Source organism: Saccostrea echinata, unplaced genomic scaffold (genome assembly GCF_033153115.1).
Source record: "Saccostrea echinata isolate AGI-Se365-2 ecotype Australia unplaced genomic scaffold, CSIRO_AGI_Sech_v1 ptg000084l, whole genome shotgun sequence".
In the NCBI taxonomy this organism is placed as follows: domain Eukaryota; kingdom Metazoa; phylum Mollusca; class Bivalvia; order Ostreida; family Ostreidae; genus Saccostrea; species Saccostrea echinata.
In genome coordinates, this window is record NW_026889833.1 from 595927 (window position 1) to 611468 (window position 15542).

Here is a 15542-nt window from a genome sequence, read left to right on the forward strand (position 1 = left end):
GATGGACGATGTACTCGTGTTTGGAGCCTCTCAAGAGGAACATGATAGCGGTCCGAATTTCTTAAAGTGGATAAAAACCCTGTATTACAGCCCTATCTTTAGACTAAAGAATAATGGATGGATTTCAAAAACATGTAAAATGAAAAGAGGAATCAGACAAGGCTGTCCAATATCAGCCATTTTGTATCTTTTTGTTGCGGAAATTTTGTCTATTAAGATTAAAGAGAATGAAAGTATAGAAGGTTTTCAAGCTGATTACATGGGAAAAGAAGTAAAAAATTTACAGCATGCTGACGATATGACACTGACATTAAAAAATATTGAATCTCTAATACAAACTTTGGAAACTATAAACAATTTCTGCATCCATGCAGGTTCTAAAATAAACATTAATAAAACTGAATGCATTCTTCTTGGTCCTTTAAAAAATCTTTTTAGAGAAATAGAGGGCATTACAGTAACAAACGAGGCAGTAAAGTGTCTAGGTATTTATATAGGTCACGATAAAATTGAATGTTGTAATAAGAACTGGATGAAAGTCTATCATGAAATAGAGACTCTATTTGAATCTTGGAAGAGAAGAAAATTAACAATATTTGGGAAATGTACTATAATAAACTCTTTAGCGCTAGCAAAACTCATTTACATAGCAAGTATTTTGGAAACACCCAATGGAAGTTATATTAAAAACATTAATAGACTAATATTCAATTTTATATGGAATAAAACTGATCGGATCAAAAGGAACACAATGGTTGGCCATGTTAAGGATGGTGGTTTAGGGATAACTGATATTGAATCTAAGTTTAGAGCACTAAAAGCCACTTGGGTTCGTAGATTGAAAGAAACAGATCACTGCATAAAGAGTTACGTAAATAGTTACTGTATTCCAATAAGTATAGATATCGATTATGTGATAAATACAACGGAAAATAAAATAGAAAATTACGAAATAATACAAAATATGCCTTTATTCTATAAACAAGTATTCACCTGCTTCAACGCATGCAAACATATACAAGACAACCTCAATATTGAAAATTTTCTTAAACAACCGATATGGTCAAATCTAAGATATATATATAAAGGAAAAACAATTTTCTTTAAAAATTGGCTTAAGAGCAGTATATTGTTTGTTAAAGACATATTTTCCGAAAATGGGACTTTAAAATCACCAGATGAAATGGCAGGGATATTAATCAATAAGAGTAATTGGTTATGTGAATATAAAATAATAAAATCAATTTTCAAGAAATATGAAGAAAAATATGATTTCAATGTGTGTCAACATTATAAGGAAATGTCATTAAATACCCCATGCTTTAATAAATATTCAACAAAATTCTTTTATAATGAATTTTTAAAGAGCAAATTTCAAGTTCCAGTTGTGCAAGCAAAATATAATAAAGAGTTTAATATACTTAAAAGCGACTGGGAAAAAATCTATATAAATAAGATAGAGTTAATGAAAGATAAACAAATCGCGGAATTTAACTATAAGCTAATAAATAATATACTATCAAATAATTATTTTGTAAGCAAGATAAACAAAAACTCTAATTACGTATGTAAAATATGTAGCGAAGTTGTAGAAAATTCAAAGCACCTAATTTTTGAGTGTGCAAATGTGCAGCTTTTATGGAATAGAGTGAGTGATTTTCTAGGTTTTGATGTAAAATGATATGGAAACACATAATTTTTGGTTTTTACAATGTTAGAAATGAAACCACTGTCATATATAATTTACTGTTGTCTTTTGTGGCTTTTAAGATATATAAATATAAAATGTATTGTCGATTAGAAAATGTTGATGAAACAGCTGAAGGAATATTACTTAATTTAAAATCTTGTATTTTAAAGTATTCTGAAATTTTACATGCTGTGGGAAATACAAATTATTCCTTATTTTTCAAAAAATTATTAAGAAAAATGTAGATGTTTATGTCTTTGAGGGGGACCAGCCCTCGGGACGTACGTAAGAAGGGAGGTAAAATTAGAGACTCTGAGAAGGTGATAGATTTACCTCCCTTCTATATATCGTAAATATATATTGTTTACATATGTAATGTAAAATACCGACGATTTTCCTGACAGCTATACAGTATTTGTTCGTTTAAAGTTGTATAATTATATTTATTACTTTGTTTGCACATATTATCTAAGTATTCTACGAAATGCTAATTTCAAATCAAGAAAATTCAACATGTATATGTAATTACAATGTTATACTTGTAATGGAGCTTAGTCAGGGCCCCATCCCTGGCAGCTGCCAACGTATTAGTATATATATATATATATATATATATATATATATATATATATATATATATATATATATATATATATATATATATATATATATATATATATATATATATATATATATATCAAAAATTGTTAATAAGTAGGATCTGGGAAATAAATTTGAAAAAAAAAAAAAAAGTCTTTCAGACTTTCTCCAAGAATGATGGATTTCGACATCAAACCAGTAGCCCTCACTATCCACAAGGAAATGGAGAAGCAGAACGTGCCGTACAGACCGTAAAACGTTTAATAAGAAATGCAACCGACCCCTACCTCGCATTACTGGCATATAAAGCAACACCCTTAAATAATGGAAGAAGCCCGGCTGAACTTTTAATGGGGAGAAAACTTCGGACAACACTGCCAGAAAATCCGAAAAACTACTACCCAAAATGGCCAGACTTGGAAAAAAGTACGTCAAGTAGAAGAACAATATCGTCAGAACCAAAAACGTAACTTCAACAGAGCAAAGAGAGCAAGACCGTTATCTCTGTTGAACGCTGGAGAAACCGTTTGGGTGAAGGGAGAAGGAGGAGGAACAACTGGGACAGTTGTAGCCAAGACACAACAGAGCGACCGTTCTTACATAATTGAAACGGACAATGGATCAGTTCGCAGGAATCGACGACACTTGGAACCAGCCAATATGTTGAAGGATGAAGTATTTGCAAGTGGCACATTCGATCAAGATAACAACATTCAGAGTGTTAAAAATCCTCCGTGTGATATTGTGTGTGGTGAAAAATTGTCGTGCGCAAGCCAAATCCAAACTGCGACAAATATCGTGAAAGACAAACATATGCGCGTTGATCAAAAGGGTTCGCGCATCACCAGATCTGGTAGAGTGTCCAAGCCAGTTGAGAGACTGAACTTATGACTTTGTTTTTTGTTTTTTTGATAACTGCTTTATTGTTGGCTAATGCATGCTTTAGATAAAATCATATTCATTCTAGTCTGTAATTTCTAGTCATAGTTTTGTTTGTTGTTAAAAATGCGACTATGTTTGTTTTAATATGAATTTCGATATTATTCCCTGTTTTAAATTGTAATTGTAATGTCTTGAGAAAAGGTAGATGTAGGATAATCTGTAATATGATAATGTACATCTGAGGGTTAGGAAACATTCTATGTACGATCGAATGAAGGTTGTTGTGACGTCACGGGAATAAAAGCATGGCTCGTATAGAAGTCCTCGTTATTATGATGAACCCAGAACATAACAAAAAGATACATCTTCACTTACATAATTTTTTATATATGCTTTAAAATTCCCATTATGGACAAATTAATGAGCCCGGAAACACGGAGAATTAAAGTTCCACTTAGATACTGTAGGGCATAATATTTGTCAATCAATATCTCTAAAATAAGGTAAGAAACCTTATGATATAACTGCTTTAAGATATGTGGGACATACTTAATTAGGATAATACAAAATATAAAAAAAAAAATTGAATGACAAGTATTTTTTTTCAGCTAAAGGTCCTTCTTCCCTTTAAATACATGTCAAGTTGGTCTGTAAAACCCCTCTGTACATAGTATGGGTGGATAAGATTCTCCCTAGTAAGAAGGTGGAAAAGGAGAAAATTCTGTACCGAAGCGTATTTCCTAAGGTGGATCGATAATTTAGCCGGGGTTGTTTCTTCCAAGCTCGCTGCATGTTATTTCCGGAATTTTGCATTGCATTTCCGAAATTTTTTGTTTTCATTTTTCACATTTTTATTTTATTTTCATTTCCGACATTCATTTTTTTTACGTTTCCGGATTTTTTAAGGCCCCTTTCTTGCAATTTAATGTTAACCAAGCAGGCGGAAATAGAATTTTAACAGGATATAAATATTTAATATAACATTTATGTCAAATCCCATTTTCCGATTAAACACATTACATTGTACAATACATGCAACACTGTCTAGTAAAAATACAAAGTCTAGTAATAAAATGCAATAAATAATTTCAATAATAAAACATGCAATTTTTTATCAAATGTTAATGTCCACTGGATTATATGTGTTTGAAAGCACCGAAAAACAGCATCCCCTTAACTATGATTACTTTATTCCCTCATACATAGTTTCTGTATGTCATAAATTCTATCTTAACCTTTCTGATCTCAAATTCAATCTGATTATCTTGATTTGAAAAGATGAACAAAAATTCACAACACTTACATGTGTCCGAGGATAAAATCATCATAAGATTCTTTTAAATATAAGCAGAACTTTTTATTTTGAAATCAATGAATTATTCTTCATTTATTCTTTATTTTTTTTTTGTAAGGGAAATTTCAATTATGTTTTCATTGCCGGAAAAGTACTTTATGATACATCTCAGAGATGAAAACTTTAAAATGTCAGAAATGAAAACTACAAAATGTAGGAAATGAACAATATTTAAAAAAAAATCCGGAAATAAAATCATACATGTAATAATGTACAGGCTCATTTTCCAAAGGGGGGGGGGGTCTTTAAACCCAAGCTCGTTTTTCCAGGAAAAAATATTAATGGGGGAGGAAAGTCTACAACATCGGTACTTTTTAAACTATTTGACATGTATCAGCATAATTTTGCTATACCCCACCCACCAAAAATACAACAAGACAATTTATAATCTTTTCTTTTTTTTGGGGGGGGGGGTGTTTTATTGCTTAAAATGTTCAACTCGATTGACTTTGGTTTGTTTTTGCCAATTAATGCACATCTTCCTTAACCAGTGTTAACCCCTGGGTAATATCAATCGTTAGTCTTTAACTGGATAAGAAACGATGGTTATAAAAACACAGGGGATATGCGACTTACTAAGTTTCGTCAAGTGACACAATAGGCCTACTCCTAATGCACAGACATGTTGTTTTAATAACAACGGGATAAAGGCAAGTACACCGTAACACAAGTCCCTGTCACAGTGACCCTTCATTTATTTTACAGTTAACTACAATATGAATCGTAAGAATTATGCACAGTTATTATTAATAATATAACGAAATATCTTTCGAAAGATATGAAAATTCTTTTGGGAAGTGGAAGTCGAACGCTGTTAGGAAAGAGACTGTCATGAATGATCATTGTTGGACTTACGAACACTGTATACTGAACAATGTGCCAGTGAAGGTATACGTATTATATATATGTATTTTTTTTTTATTTTGCAATGATAGTATTGATATCACAAACTATAAAAGACACAAGTCGTATATGATTTTCCCATAAGGTAACTCGATCAACAGATTTTTTTGCATTTTTATATTTTTTGTTTTGTGCACTACCTGGGAGGTATGTACTAAGATAAGGAGCTAACACTTAATCAGTGCTAACATCAAATTTTGAATAATTTTTTGATGGATAATTTGAAGTTTTGTACTGAAATATTTGATAGCATTAGAAATATAATTAATTAAAATTGACTAACGAAATCCAGCAACTAGCGAGATATCGCAAGTCTTGATCCTGTTAGTATATATACATGTACAATGTACATGTACGTCCCTGGAACTCCATTTTGCTGGGAGGGACACTATTGTAACAACTATACCTTAGATAATTTAAAAAGATTAATTAAGCAAATTAATTTCGAATCAATAAAGGGGAAAAATCTGCATACTAAACCAAAGGCGGACCTTTTCTTACAGAGGCAGGCCGGACCTTATATGTTATCGTATTAGGTCCCCCCGGACCTTTAAAACGAGGCGGACCAAATATTATGCGACCGGTCACGGTAGCCTATAGTGGTAAGGCGCTCGCTTCGTGATCGGTAGGCCCGGGTTCGATTCTAGTTCGCCGCGCCGCGTGAAACTAAGGACATAAACATAGGCAGTGACTGTTTCTTTGCCAAGCACCCAGTATTAGAAGTGAAAGTTAAGGGTATTTCGGATGGAACCTTGAGACCGTGAAACAATAGGCGTTGGGGTGATGAAGCAACCTTACTGCTCAATGGTCCTGAATGCCGAGTATAAGTCTAATTTTGAAGCCATTCACTGGTATATGGTGACGTCTCTATATGAGTGAAATAATGCATAATTCGACGTAAAACAACATATCATCAATCAATCAATCAATCAATCAATCAAACTTCTCATTGTGACCATTTTTGTAGCTCTCTTGTTTACATGATGCCATTGCCGGAAACACAGGCGATCCTACCAAACACTAGTTTATTGTACGTATATTGGTAACACAATACCTTAAATACATATTCATGCCATAGATTTGAAAAATGCCATCAATTTCCATATATCTTTTCTTTATATTGTAAATATATTATCTATTTTAAAGATGTTTTAACTTTAGTCTTGGCGTTTCGTATTCTTTTTTATTAGTTTACGCTGATTGTGTACCTAACAACCATGATCCTCCACATCTGTAACATGTTAGGATACAGCACACCGTATTAAGTACAACAGTATTTTCATGCAGGGGAATACAAAATTCTTCTGTGACACATGTAAAATGCAAGGGCCGTTCGAGAACAAATACATATCGCAAACATACTTTTCCCCCGAGGTCAGAAGTCTTCGGAATCACAATTTCTGTTCAATCTGTGGTTAGAAAATTACTTGGATTTCCTGTATAACCTTTGTATGTCTTAAATTCACTCCAAGAACGCTGTGACAAATTTCCGCGAAAATTTTGACAGCGTACATAGAGTAAATTAATCTCACGCGGAAAAAGTATACGTCTACAATATGTATCTACCAATTGAATATTCTGCATTCTTCAGTAAATTGCTATTTGAATGTTATTAGCTTAAGGATATCCGATCCTCAGGCAGGAAGGATAACTCTTTAATTTATTATTTGATTCAAAAAGTCTCAACATGAAGCTTAAATATGAAATCTTTTCATGCAGCAATTTTCATTTTATGCATCTCAATGTGATTCAAGGATTTTTGAAGTTTTAGAAACAGTCTTTTAAACGTTTATATTTTTACCCTACAAAGGTATGTTTAAAAATACAGATTTAAAGAAATCGACTTTTCTTTTTATTTAGCATTAGATACCAATGCTAATTAGCATGATATGAAATTAGAAAAGTTTTATGGTGTTTTGCAATGATAAGAAACTCTTCATAAACTTTGCTTTATAAACAAGCATTCTGAGAGTATTGCATTAGCAATACTAGTCCCCTACCGGCAAGTGTAATCTGGTTCCTGTTAAGAATTGAAAATGCAATGATTCCGTCAAAAATCAATGAAGTGGAACGAAATGCAAACTTGATCTATAACTAAACAAGGTAAAGTCACATACCAAAAATCAGCTCAATATCTGCAAGAGTTTAGAAGAAAATTGCGGAAAACCCTTAAAAATCGAGGAGGTCGTAATTCCGTCAAAAATTAATGAAACGAAACGAAATGCAAACTTGATCTGTATCTCATCAAGCATACCAAAAATCAGCTCAATATCTGCAAGCGTTTAGGAAAATAGTGCGGAAAACCAAGTGGGACAGACTGACAGACAGACAGTGGGAGAGACAGACGGACAGACGGACAGACTCTGAGGAAACCTATAGTCCCCTCCGGTTTCACCGGTAGGGGACTAATAAGTAGACTTAATGATATAATTTATGTACTACATATTAAATAAAGTGGACTTAATGATATAAATTCTGTCCTACATATTATATAAAGTGGACTTAATGGTATAAAGGATTGACTTAATGTTATTATAATATTGACTCTAGGATGCATAATTTGTATCATTAATACAGTTGTGGCAGTGGACTTAATGAAAGAGCTGGGCAATAATACCGATATCCCGGTATATTGTGGTACGTTGACAAGAAATACCGCATCACAATACGTTTTTGTTATATCGATATACCGGCAAAATGCTTAGACTCAGGAATTCTATCATAAAATATAAAGAAAAGTTGTCAGAAAGGTTTGCGATTATACCAAACACTAAGAAAAAGCTGTTGTATGGATGTATTTAGTTACATAACTGTTATTCTATCAGAAGGATACATGCATCTTTTATTGGTTATTTATCATAGTTATGTACATTCTGCATGTAAAAGGAAGTTAATATAATAAAAATATATCATTAAATTTTTTATGAAAATATTGCAATGCATATCGCAATACAGTTACAAGCATGGCAATATATCGCAATACGAAATCTCTAGCCAGTACCCAGACCTACGTAATGATATATATACTCTTCTTGATAATATATAAATCTTAATGATAAAAATTCTATACTACGTATTATATAAAGTGGACTTAATTGTATAAATTGTGTACTACATATTATACAAAGTGGACTTAATGGTATAAATTGTATACTACATATTATACAAAGTGGACTTAATGGTATAAATTGTGTGCTTCATATCATATAAAGTGGACTTAATAATATAAAGAATAAACTTAATGTTATGTAAAATTGACACTATGATGCATATTTTGTACCCTTAAGTCAGCTCCCGCATTCCATAGTATTTCACATATTTCTTTCTTCGATTTACCTTCAATATCCCTCCCTTTTTATTTATGAGCAAATGGTTGAGAGGTGTAAGGATAAAACGTGTTTTCTGGAATAAATATTTTTACATCCGATACGTTTTGAATATAGACGTAGTTCAAAACAGCTCGATCGGCCGCAATCTCTGCTCATAACCTTCATGCTTTAATAGATAGAGTATCAAATACGTATATTTCATTTCCTTCAAATATGTGTATTTCTTTTCCTTTAAATACGTATATTTCCTTTCCTTCAAATACGTGTATTTCCTTACCTTCAAATACGTGTATTTCCTTTCCTTCAAATACGTGTATTTCTTTTCCTTCATTTACCTCCTCGCTTTCAGCCTTTTTTTTTATTTATGAGTGAATGGTAGAAATATTCTACTTATTTAGATATATCAGTAACATGCGAGGTTCAATTTGTTATCAGATTCTAATGATCTTTGTCTACTATAAAAGTGGAAACTTCGACGATATGAAAATGTTGACGAAATTGAAGAATTTCTAAAAATCGTCAAAGTTTCCTATCGTCAACTTTCACATTCCTGTCAAAGAGAACTTTACAGTATGCATTCCATTTTTGGATCATCTTTACCTTCGATAAGCCATTAAAGAAAGTATGCATAAGGCCACAGTAAATTACTTCTTTGATTTATGTCCCCTGGCTGATAAATTTTCAGAAAAATATACAGTTGAGAAAGAAACACAAATTTGTCAAACTGTCAAAAATTTTTCTCCGTATTTTTTGGGGGGTCATATATCACTTCACCAGAGTACACCCGATAGACCGGACGCAATTCATAGCGCTCCGTATTTCTCTCTTCACAACTGTTTATAAACTTCAAATTAAAAATGTAACATTGTAAATATTTAGTGTCTGGTAGTTAAGTAGTAGTGCAAGTTGTTTTTGTTTTTCTGTTTCCTTTCTTTTCATGACTTCTTAACTTTTTTTCTTTGTCCTGAGGAAGGGACAGGTCGCTCCGAAAATTTGACAATTTTTATTGTTCGTGTCGTTGGTCATCTTTAGTGCTTATATATATATATATATATATATATATATATATATATATATATATATATATATATATATATATATATATATATATATATATATATATATATATATATATATATATATAAAGTACATATACGTTAACTTGTTAAAAACAATTTCATCCAAATATACATGTAGTACAAGCCAAATAAAATTCATTTACTGTATATGGTTTAAATAAATAGACAATATATAACAGACTATATGCAAATTTTATTAACGTCTAAACAAAGTTGACATTTTCGTTTCCATTGTTTTACAAGGCCCCAAACTTATCTTCAATGTGTTCTATAAAGTTTGCATATTTAATACACATATTTTCTCTTACGACCGCCTCCAAGGACAGGTCCGAGTCCTCCGACAGGTCCAACTCCTCCTACAGGTCCGACAGGTCCAACTCCTCCTACAGGTCCGACAGGTCCGACTCCTCCAACAGGTCCGACTCCTCCTCTGTAGTATACAGGAAAAGAGCAAGTGTCCACATTTCCATAATGTCCTCTACAGCACTTTAGAGAACCACCGCAATGATAGTCATGGTTACATGATCCAGCTCCGCCAATGTTGGGATAGTATGGACAAGCTCCTGGCTTTCTATATTCTTGAGGAACCATGCAAACTCTTCTCAAAGAGTAGTATACGTAACAGCATTTCTGGACCCCTGGACATTGGTAATCGTAATGACAGTTTCGTCCATAGTCTCCTTCACCGGTGCCATGTGGGCATGTGCCATATTTATATTCTACGGTGTAAAAAGAAAATGAAAAGTTTAAAATAAAAACAGATAAGTTGTTTTTATTTTTAATTACATTTGAAAGAAGGATTAAAAGACGAACTAATGATACATAATAATTCAAAACTGAATTTTGAATTCCTAATGTATTTCATTTTTACTTCTTTACTGTATTAAGGCAGATTATAAAAAGTTTGTTGATTCCTTTCCAGTGTACATTATGTACAAATAATGCAGCACATTTCCGGTTAGATGAATCGAATAATCACTTGATTAACTCTATCGTTGTTGACTTTTTCTATAACAATTTATCCTTACAGAATCGTTCTAATCTAAGAAGCAATAAGTATTAACTAACAGGGCGGAAATATAGCTATGCAAAATACATACGAAATCCTCCTGGTGGATATACTCCTCCTGGGGGATATACTCCTCCTGGTGGATACACTCCTCCTGGTGGATATACTGGAAATCCACCTGAATGACCTTTCTTGTCGTAATCAGCACTGCAGAGCGCAACGGAAACCAGAAGTACAAAGGCAATCATTGTTCCCTGTTTAGGAAAAAAAGAGATTGATATCAATTTACAAAATTTGAAATAAAATTTTTGAATATTATATAATTAAAAATTATTTTATAAATGTGTATTTTTGTTTTTGTTTTGAAGTCAGATATTTTTTATGTGCAATTTGTCCGCGCATTTATTCAACAGCTAAATTTTCTATGCTAGAACTGAAAAAAAATATTTCTACAGAAAATATCTAAGGTCATGTATAAGGTAGATTTAGACATCACATGACAACAGTCATGGTAATCGTCATATAACTAATATCTTATCGAAAATTTTGTGTTGAATGTTATTCTTGGAGATAAAAATAATGCAATTCAATCAGATCAACAATGCCTATGTGAGAAATAAGCGCCATGGGAGATACATAACAGTCACAATTTTTCTTTCACAAAATAATTTAATTGAAGTATATTTTGATTACCTATGACATCTTCTTATTTGATTAGAGAAAGAGAAAAAAAAAATAATAATTAAAATTTGTTAACATTTTGCTTCATACAAAACATTATCTATATCAATATTATTGTCATTAATACCAAAAATCTGTTCTTTAAAATTTGTTGGATTTTATTATGCAAATGATTAAATGCAAGCATCATCAAAATCTCAAAAGACCAAAAGAAAGGATATTTTGAAGAGCAAATAAAATTGTAATGAAATTTTCATTAAAAATGATACCGAGAAAAAGGCAAAGAATTTTTTTTTTATTGGTAAGGTACTTACTTTGTCCTATGTCAGATTAAGTCCAAAAGGCAAAGATGTGAAAGATTTCCCCTCTTTTATACTATGAGATAAGCTTAAAAAACGGGAATCACCTATAAACAAAGACATTTGATTGATTTATAAATTTAAGCGTTTTGTGTACATCACACATGATTAGCATGTCAATTACGGTACAGGTAAAGTTAACGACAGTCTCATAAAAAAACAAAAAAATATGATTTAAGTAATAACCCATTAGCGACAGATCATCAATTGGATGAAAAATGATAATGTTGCTTGATGGCAATCCTACAGCATAAAAAAAACACTAATGAAACGTTCTGCTATTAGTATGCATTTTACATTCCTCGACTTTTAAAATACGAAAAAAATTAAATATCAAATTTTAAAAAGGAAATTTATTTTTTGATCAAGCACTCATGAGGAATTATTAAACATATCATTTCTACGTGAGGTTATTATATAATTGAGAAATTCAAGACCTTATGTTTCTCTACAGCCACAAACAAGGAACTGATTTACATTAATGATAAAATTTTAATCCCGATTCTGCTTTGAGGTTTTCCAATTTAAAATCCAACTTTTTAAATTTTGGTTTATAAATAAATAAAAATCTTTTTTTCCTCATAGCTCTCTCTGGTTTAGATTATTTATACATCCCAGCAATGTGCCACAATGTAACACTTTTACGTTTGTCGCCAACGTCTAGTAACCGCTTCACTCCGCACACATTCGCCAGTCTTGCACAATGATTATACACACATCGAAGATATGCTACCTCTATTTTGGTATAATTTAACAATTCTAATGTCTACATTTTTTCTATTGCTGAACTTGTATTTTCCTCTCAGGCTATCAGTGGGTACCTTCTCCGAAAAATAGTTTTCAACAGTTTAAATCTCATATCTTTGAAACTTTGCATGGCGATTGTATACATGTTGTACACGTGTAATATATTTACTTTGGATTAACTTTACAAGTGGAAAGTATTTTTATTTTGCTGAAGGTGTAAGTTTTTCATGTTTGATATGGATATTAGATCCTCTTCAACAAGTTTGTACTTTTTAAATTGAAATTTGAATATTTTTAGACACATAAAAGATGTATATCTACTATTTTGAGAATACTCTGTTGCTGTAGTTTTAATATGTAAATTTTATTTAGAATCTTCTTGCCCTTCCACCTACCCACATTTTGTTGCTGTACAATCAGAAAATAATCAAATTTCAGTATTTGAAAAGAAAACAAATATGTATTGAAAAGTTAGAGGAAGGAAAGGCCCACTCTCCTCCCCCACGAAATAAGATCTTAGAGTTTGCACATTTTATGGTTTCTGCATTTGTTTTTAGTTTAGTTTTCTTTATAATTTGCTGGTCAACTTTTTTAGCCCCCCCCCCTCCCCCGATACTTTAAAAATATGATCCTGAATAAAGCTATATGTTGGCAGAAAAAGATTGCAATTATATGTATAATATACTCTGAGATATGTATAAAAATGTTTCTTCTAACAGACATGGCATTTTAAAGAAGGACGTTTTAAAATTCATTCCATACAGGAACTTTTTTCTTCACATCATTATTAATTACAGGCATAATGTAAACATTTGGAAAAAACATGGTATATAAATACAAGGTTTTTTTTATATATATAAATTTGTAAGTAAAAGAAAATATTGTAGACGTACCTTTGTCCTCGTAGGATTAATTATCGCTTTGTACGCGTCGACAAATTTTCCGCGGAAGTCACGGCGTACTTTAGTATATTTGAGACATACAATACCAATCCAAGAAATCTGTATAATTTTCTACCCATGGATTGAACAGAAATTGTGATTCTGAGGAATTATGACCCCGTGGAAAAAAAGTATGTTTACAGTAAATACAAATAAAGTGAATCTTGTACTCAAAATATTGTACCCTTTCATGGTATATTGTGAAAAATAGCAAAGCGACTTTGAATGGGAAAATGCTGATAGTGCTCAGTTTATTGTAAGTAGTGTATACTTTTTAAGTATAAAAAGATCCCAATTAAGTGTATGTCCCTTCAACTATTTCATTACATCCCTGTAACTCTACGTGCACGGTCCAAACTATATATATTCTGTAATATAAAATGCCATACACACATATACACTTGACTATATTCTTAAATACTGGTCATAGTGGATTTTGTCGGCTGTATAATTTGTCTTGATTTAAGACTACTCTGAGTCAATGTAAACTTATTTTTCTTAAATTATATTAATGATTTCAAAGTAAATGTATAGGTCAGAAATGTGCAGGACATTTGTTGAGTTTATTTACATTTTGTAGCAATTATTATGCAAACCGATATTCTAATTATAGCTAATTATTTTGTTAACTTGTCAAAATAATTAATTTTGCATGATTCATTTTTACAGAAATAGGTGTATGAAAGGCCAAGGCTAAACTTATCATGAAGTAATTCACTTCAATTAAATTGCAGTTAATTTCATCCATAAAATGAATGCATTTTCTCTCAGGTTGTTTACTCTATTCTTCATAATTGGATTTCATACCAATCCGTTTTTAAATGATGCAGATTTATTTTATTCCTAATTCAAGGTAATGAAATGACATATACTGAATATTTTCAATTAGAATATACAGAACAAGACTTAATAATTTAAAAAAAAGGGGAGTTTGTTCTTTTAAGTAATCTTACATTCTAATGGATTTCATACCAATCCGTTTTTAAATGATGCAGATTTATTTTATTCCTAATTCAAGGTAATGAAATGACATATACTGAATATTTTCAATTAGAATATACAGAACAAGACTTAATAATTAAAAAAAGGGGAGTTTGTTCTTTTCATTAATCTTACATTCTAATCAATTTTGAAAATTTTGCTTTTTGAAGATAACAGTTTAAGGTTGCACAACAGTATTAAATTTTGCTATATATTCTTACCCAAAATGCGCAACTTTGAGTAGGTGGTATTAATTGAAAACAAACTTTTGAGAAGTTTCCTTTTCAGATCTTGTAAAACAATTCTTTATAAAGATTTTAGTACCAAAAAATACATAGCCATCCAGCAAGGCACGCAAGTTTGTCTCGCTCGAAGTCGAGCAGGTGCTTGAAAATCAAGTCCAGGACCTAATCACTCCCCACTCAAATACAGTATATAGAAAATTCAGCACGCCCTAAATTTTAATGAATCTAGTCAATATAGGAAGTTTACATATTGTTTTTCATTTCATAAAAAAATTCAGCTCCAGTCTCGTGTTAAAATGCCCGAATCGGAAGGGAAGATTCAGGAATTATTTTGTGTCAGCCATGATTTGACGTGAACCTCAAGTGAAATACTGTTATGACACCTTTAAAAGCTACTGCTCAATTCTTGAAGCAGTCAAATTCAGTAAATTAAGACAACAAAAACATTTTAATATTACACATGTTTAATTCTTATTTTACAAATAATATGTATATATACATTTACATTATTTATGTACACTACTTTACTCATCATTTGTCCATTCTGATAAATAATGATTAATTCTATTATATTTATCTTCTTCCATGTAATAAATATAAATTATCATTTTTATAGTTTCATCAGACAGTGTTATTGGTGATTAAATACACGGACTTGAGATCGGTAGGCGTACTCATTTCATAGACTGTTAGCTTTCCATACATGTAGTTGCACTGAAACACTCTCATGTAAATATGTATG

At 31.4% G+C, this 15542-nt stretch overlaps 1 protein-coding gene across 1 annotated transcript; it reads right to left on the minus strand.

The window, feature by feature from the left end:
• Positions 1-10010: 10010 nt before the first annotated feature.
• Positions 10011-11906, minus strand: LOC133176878 (collagen alpha-2(I) chain-like). Its single transcript, XM_061311932.1, has 3 exons — positions 11842-11906; positions 10938-11100; positions 10011-10556 (listed from the first exon to the last, which is right to left on the minus strand). The coding sequence occupies exons 2-3, from the start codon at positions 11092-11094 to the stop codon at positions 10123-10125; spliced, it is 591 nt and encodes a 196-aa protein (XP_061167916.1). The 5' UTR covers positions 11095-11100; positions 11842-11906; the 3' UTR covers positions 10011-10122.
• Positions 11907-15542: the final 3636 nt, after the last annotated feature.

Excerpts from the sequence above, each read along its gene's own strand:
- LOC133176878 (XM_061311932.1), bottom strand. The coding sequence starts at position 11,094 with ATGATTGCCTTTGTACTTCTGGTTTCCGTTGCGCTCTGCAGTGCTGAT. Across the intron at positions 10,557-10,937 it reads ATATCCACCAGGAGGATTTC|AATATAAATATGGCACATGC; the intron begins GTATGTATTTTG and ends TTTACACCGTAG.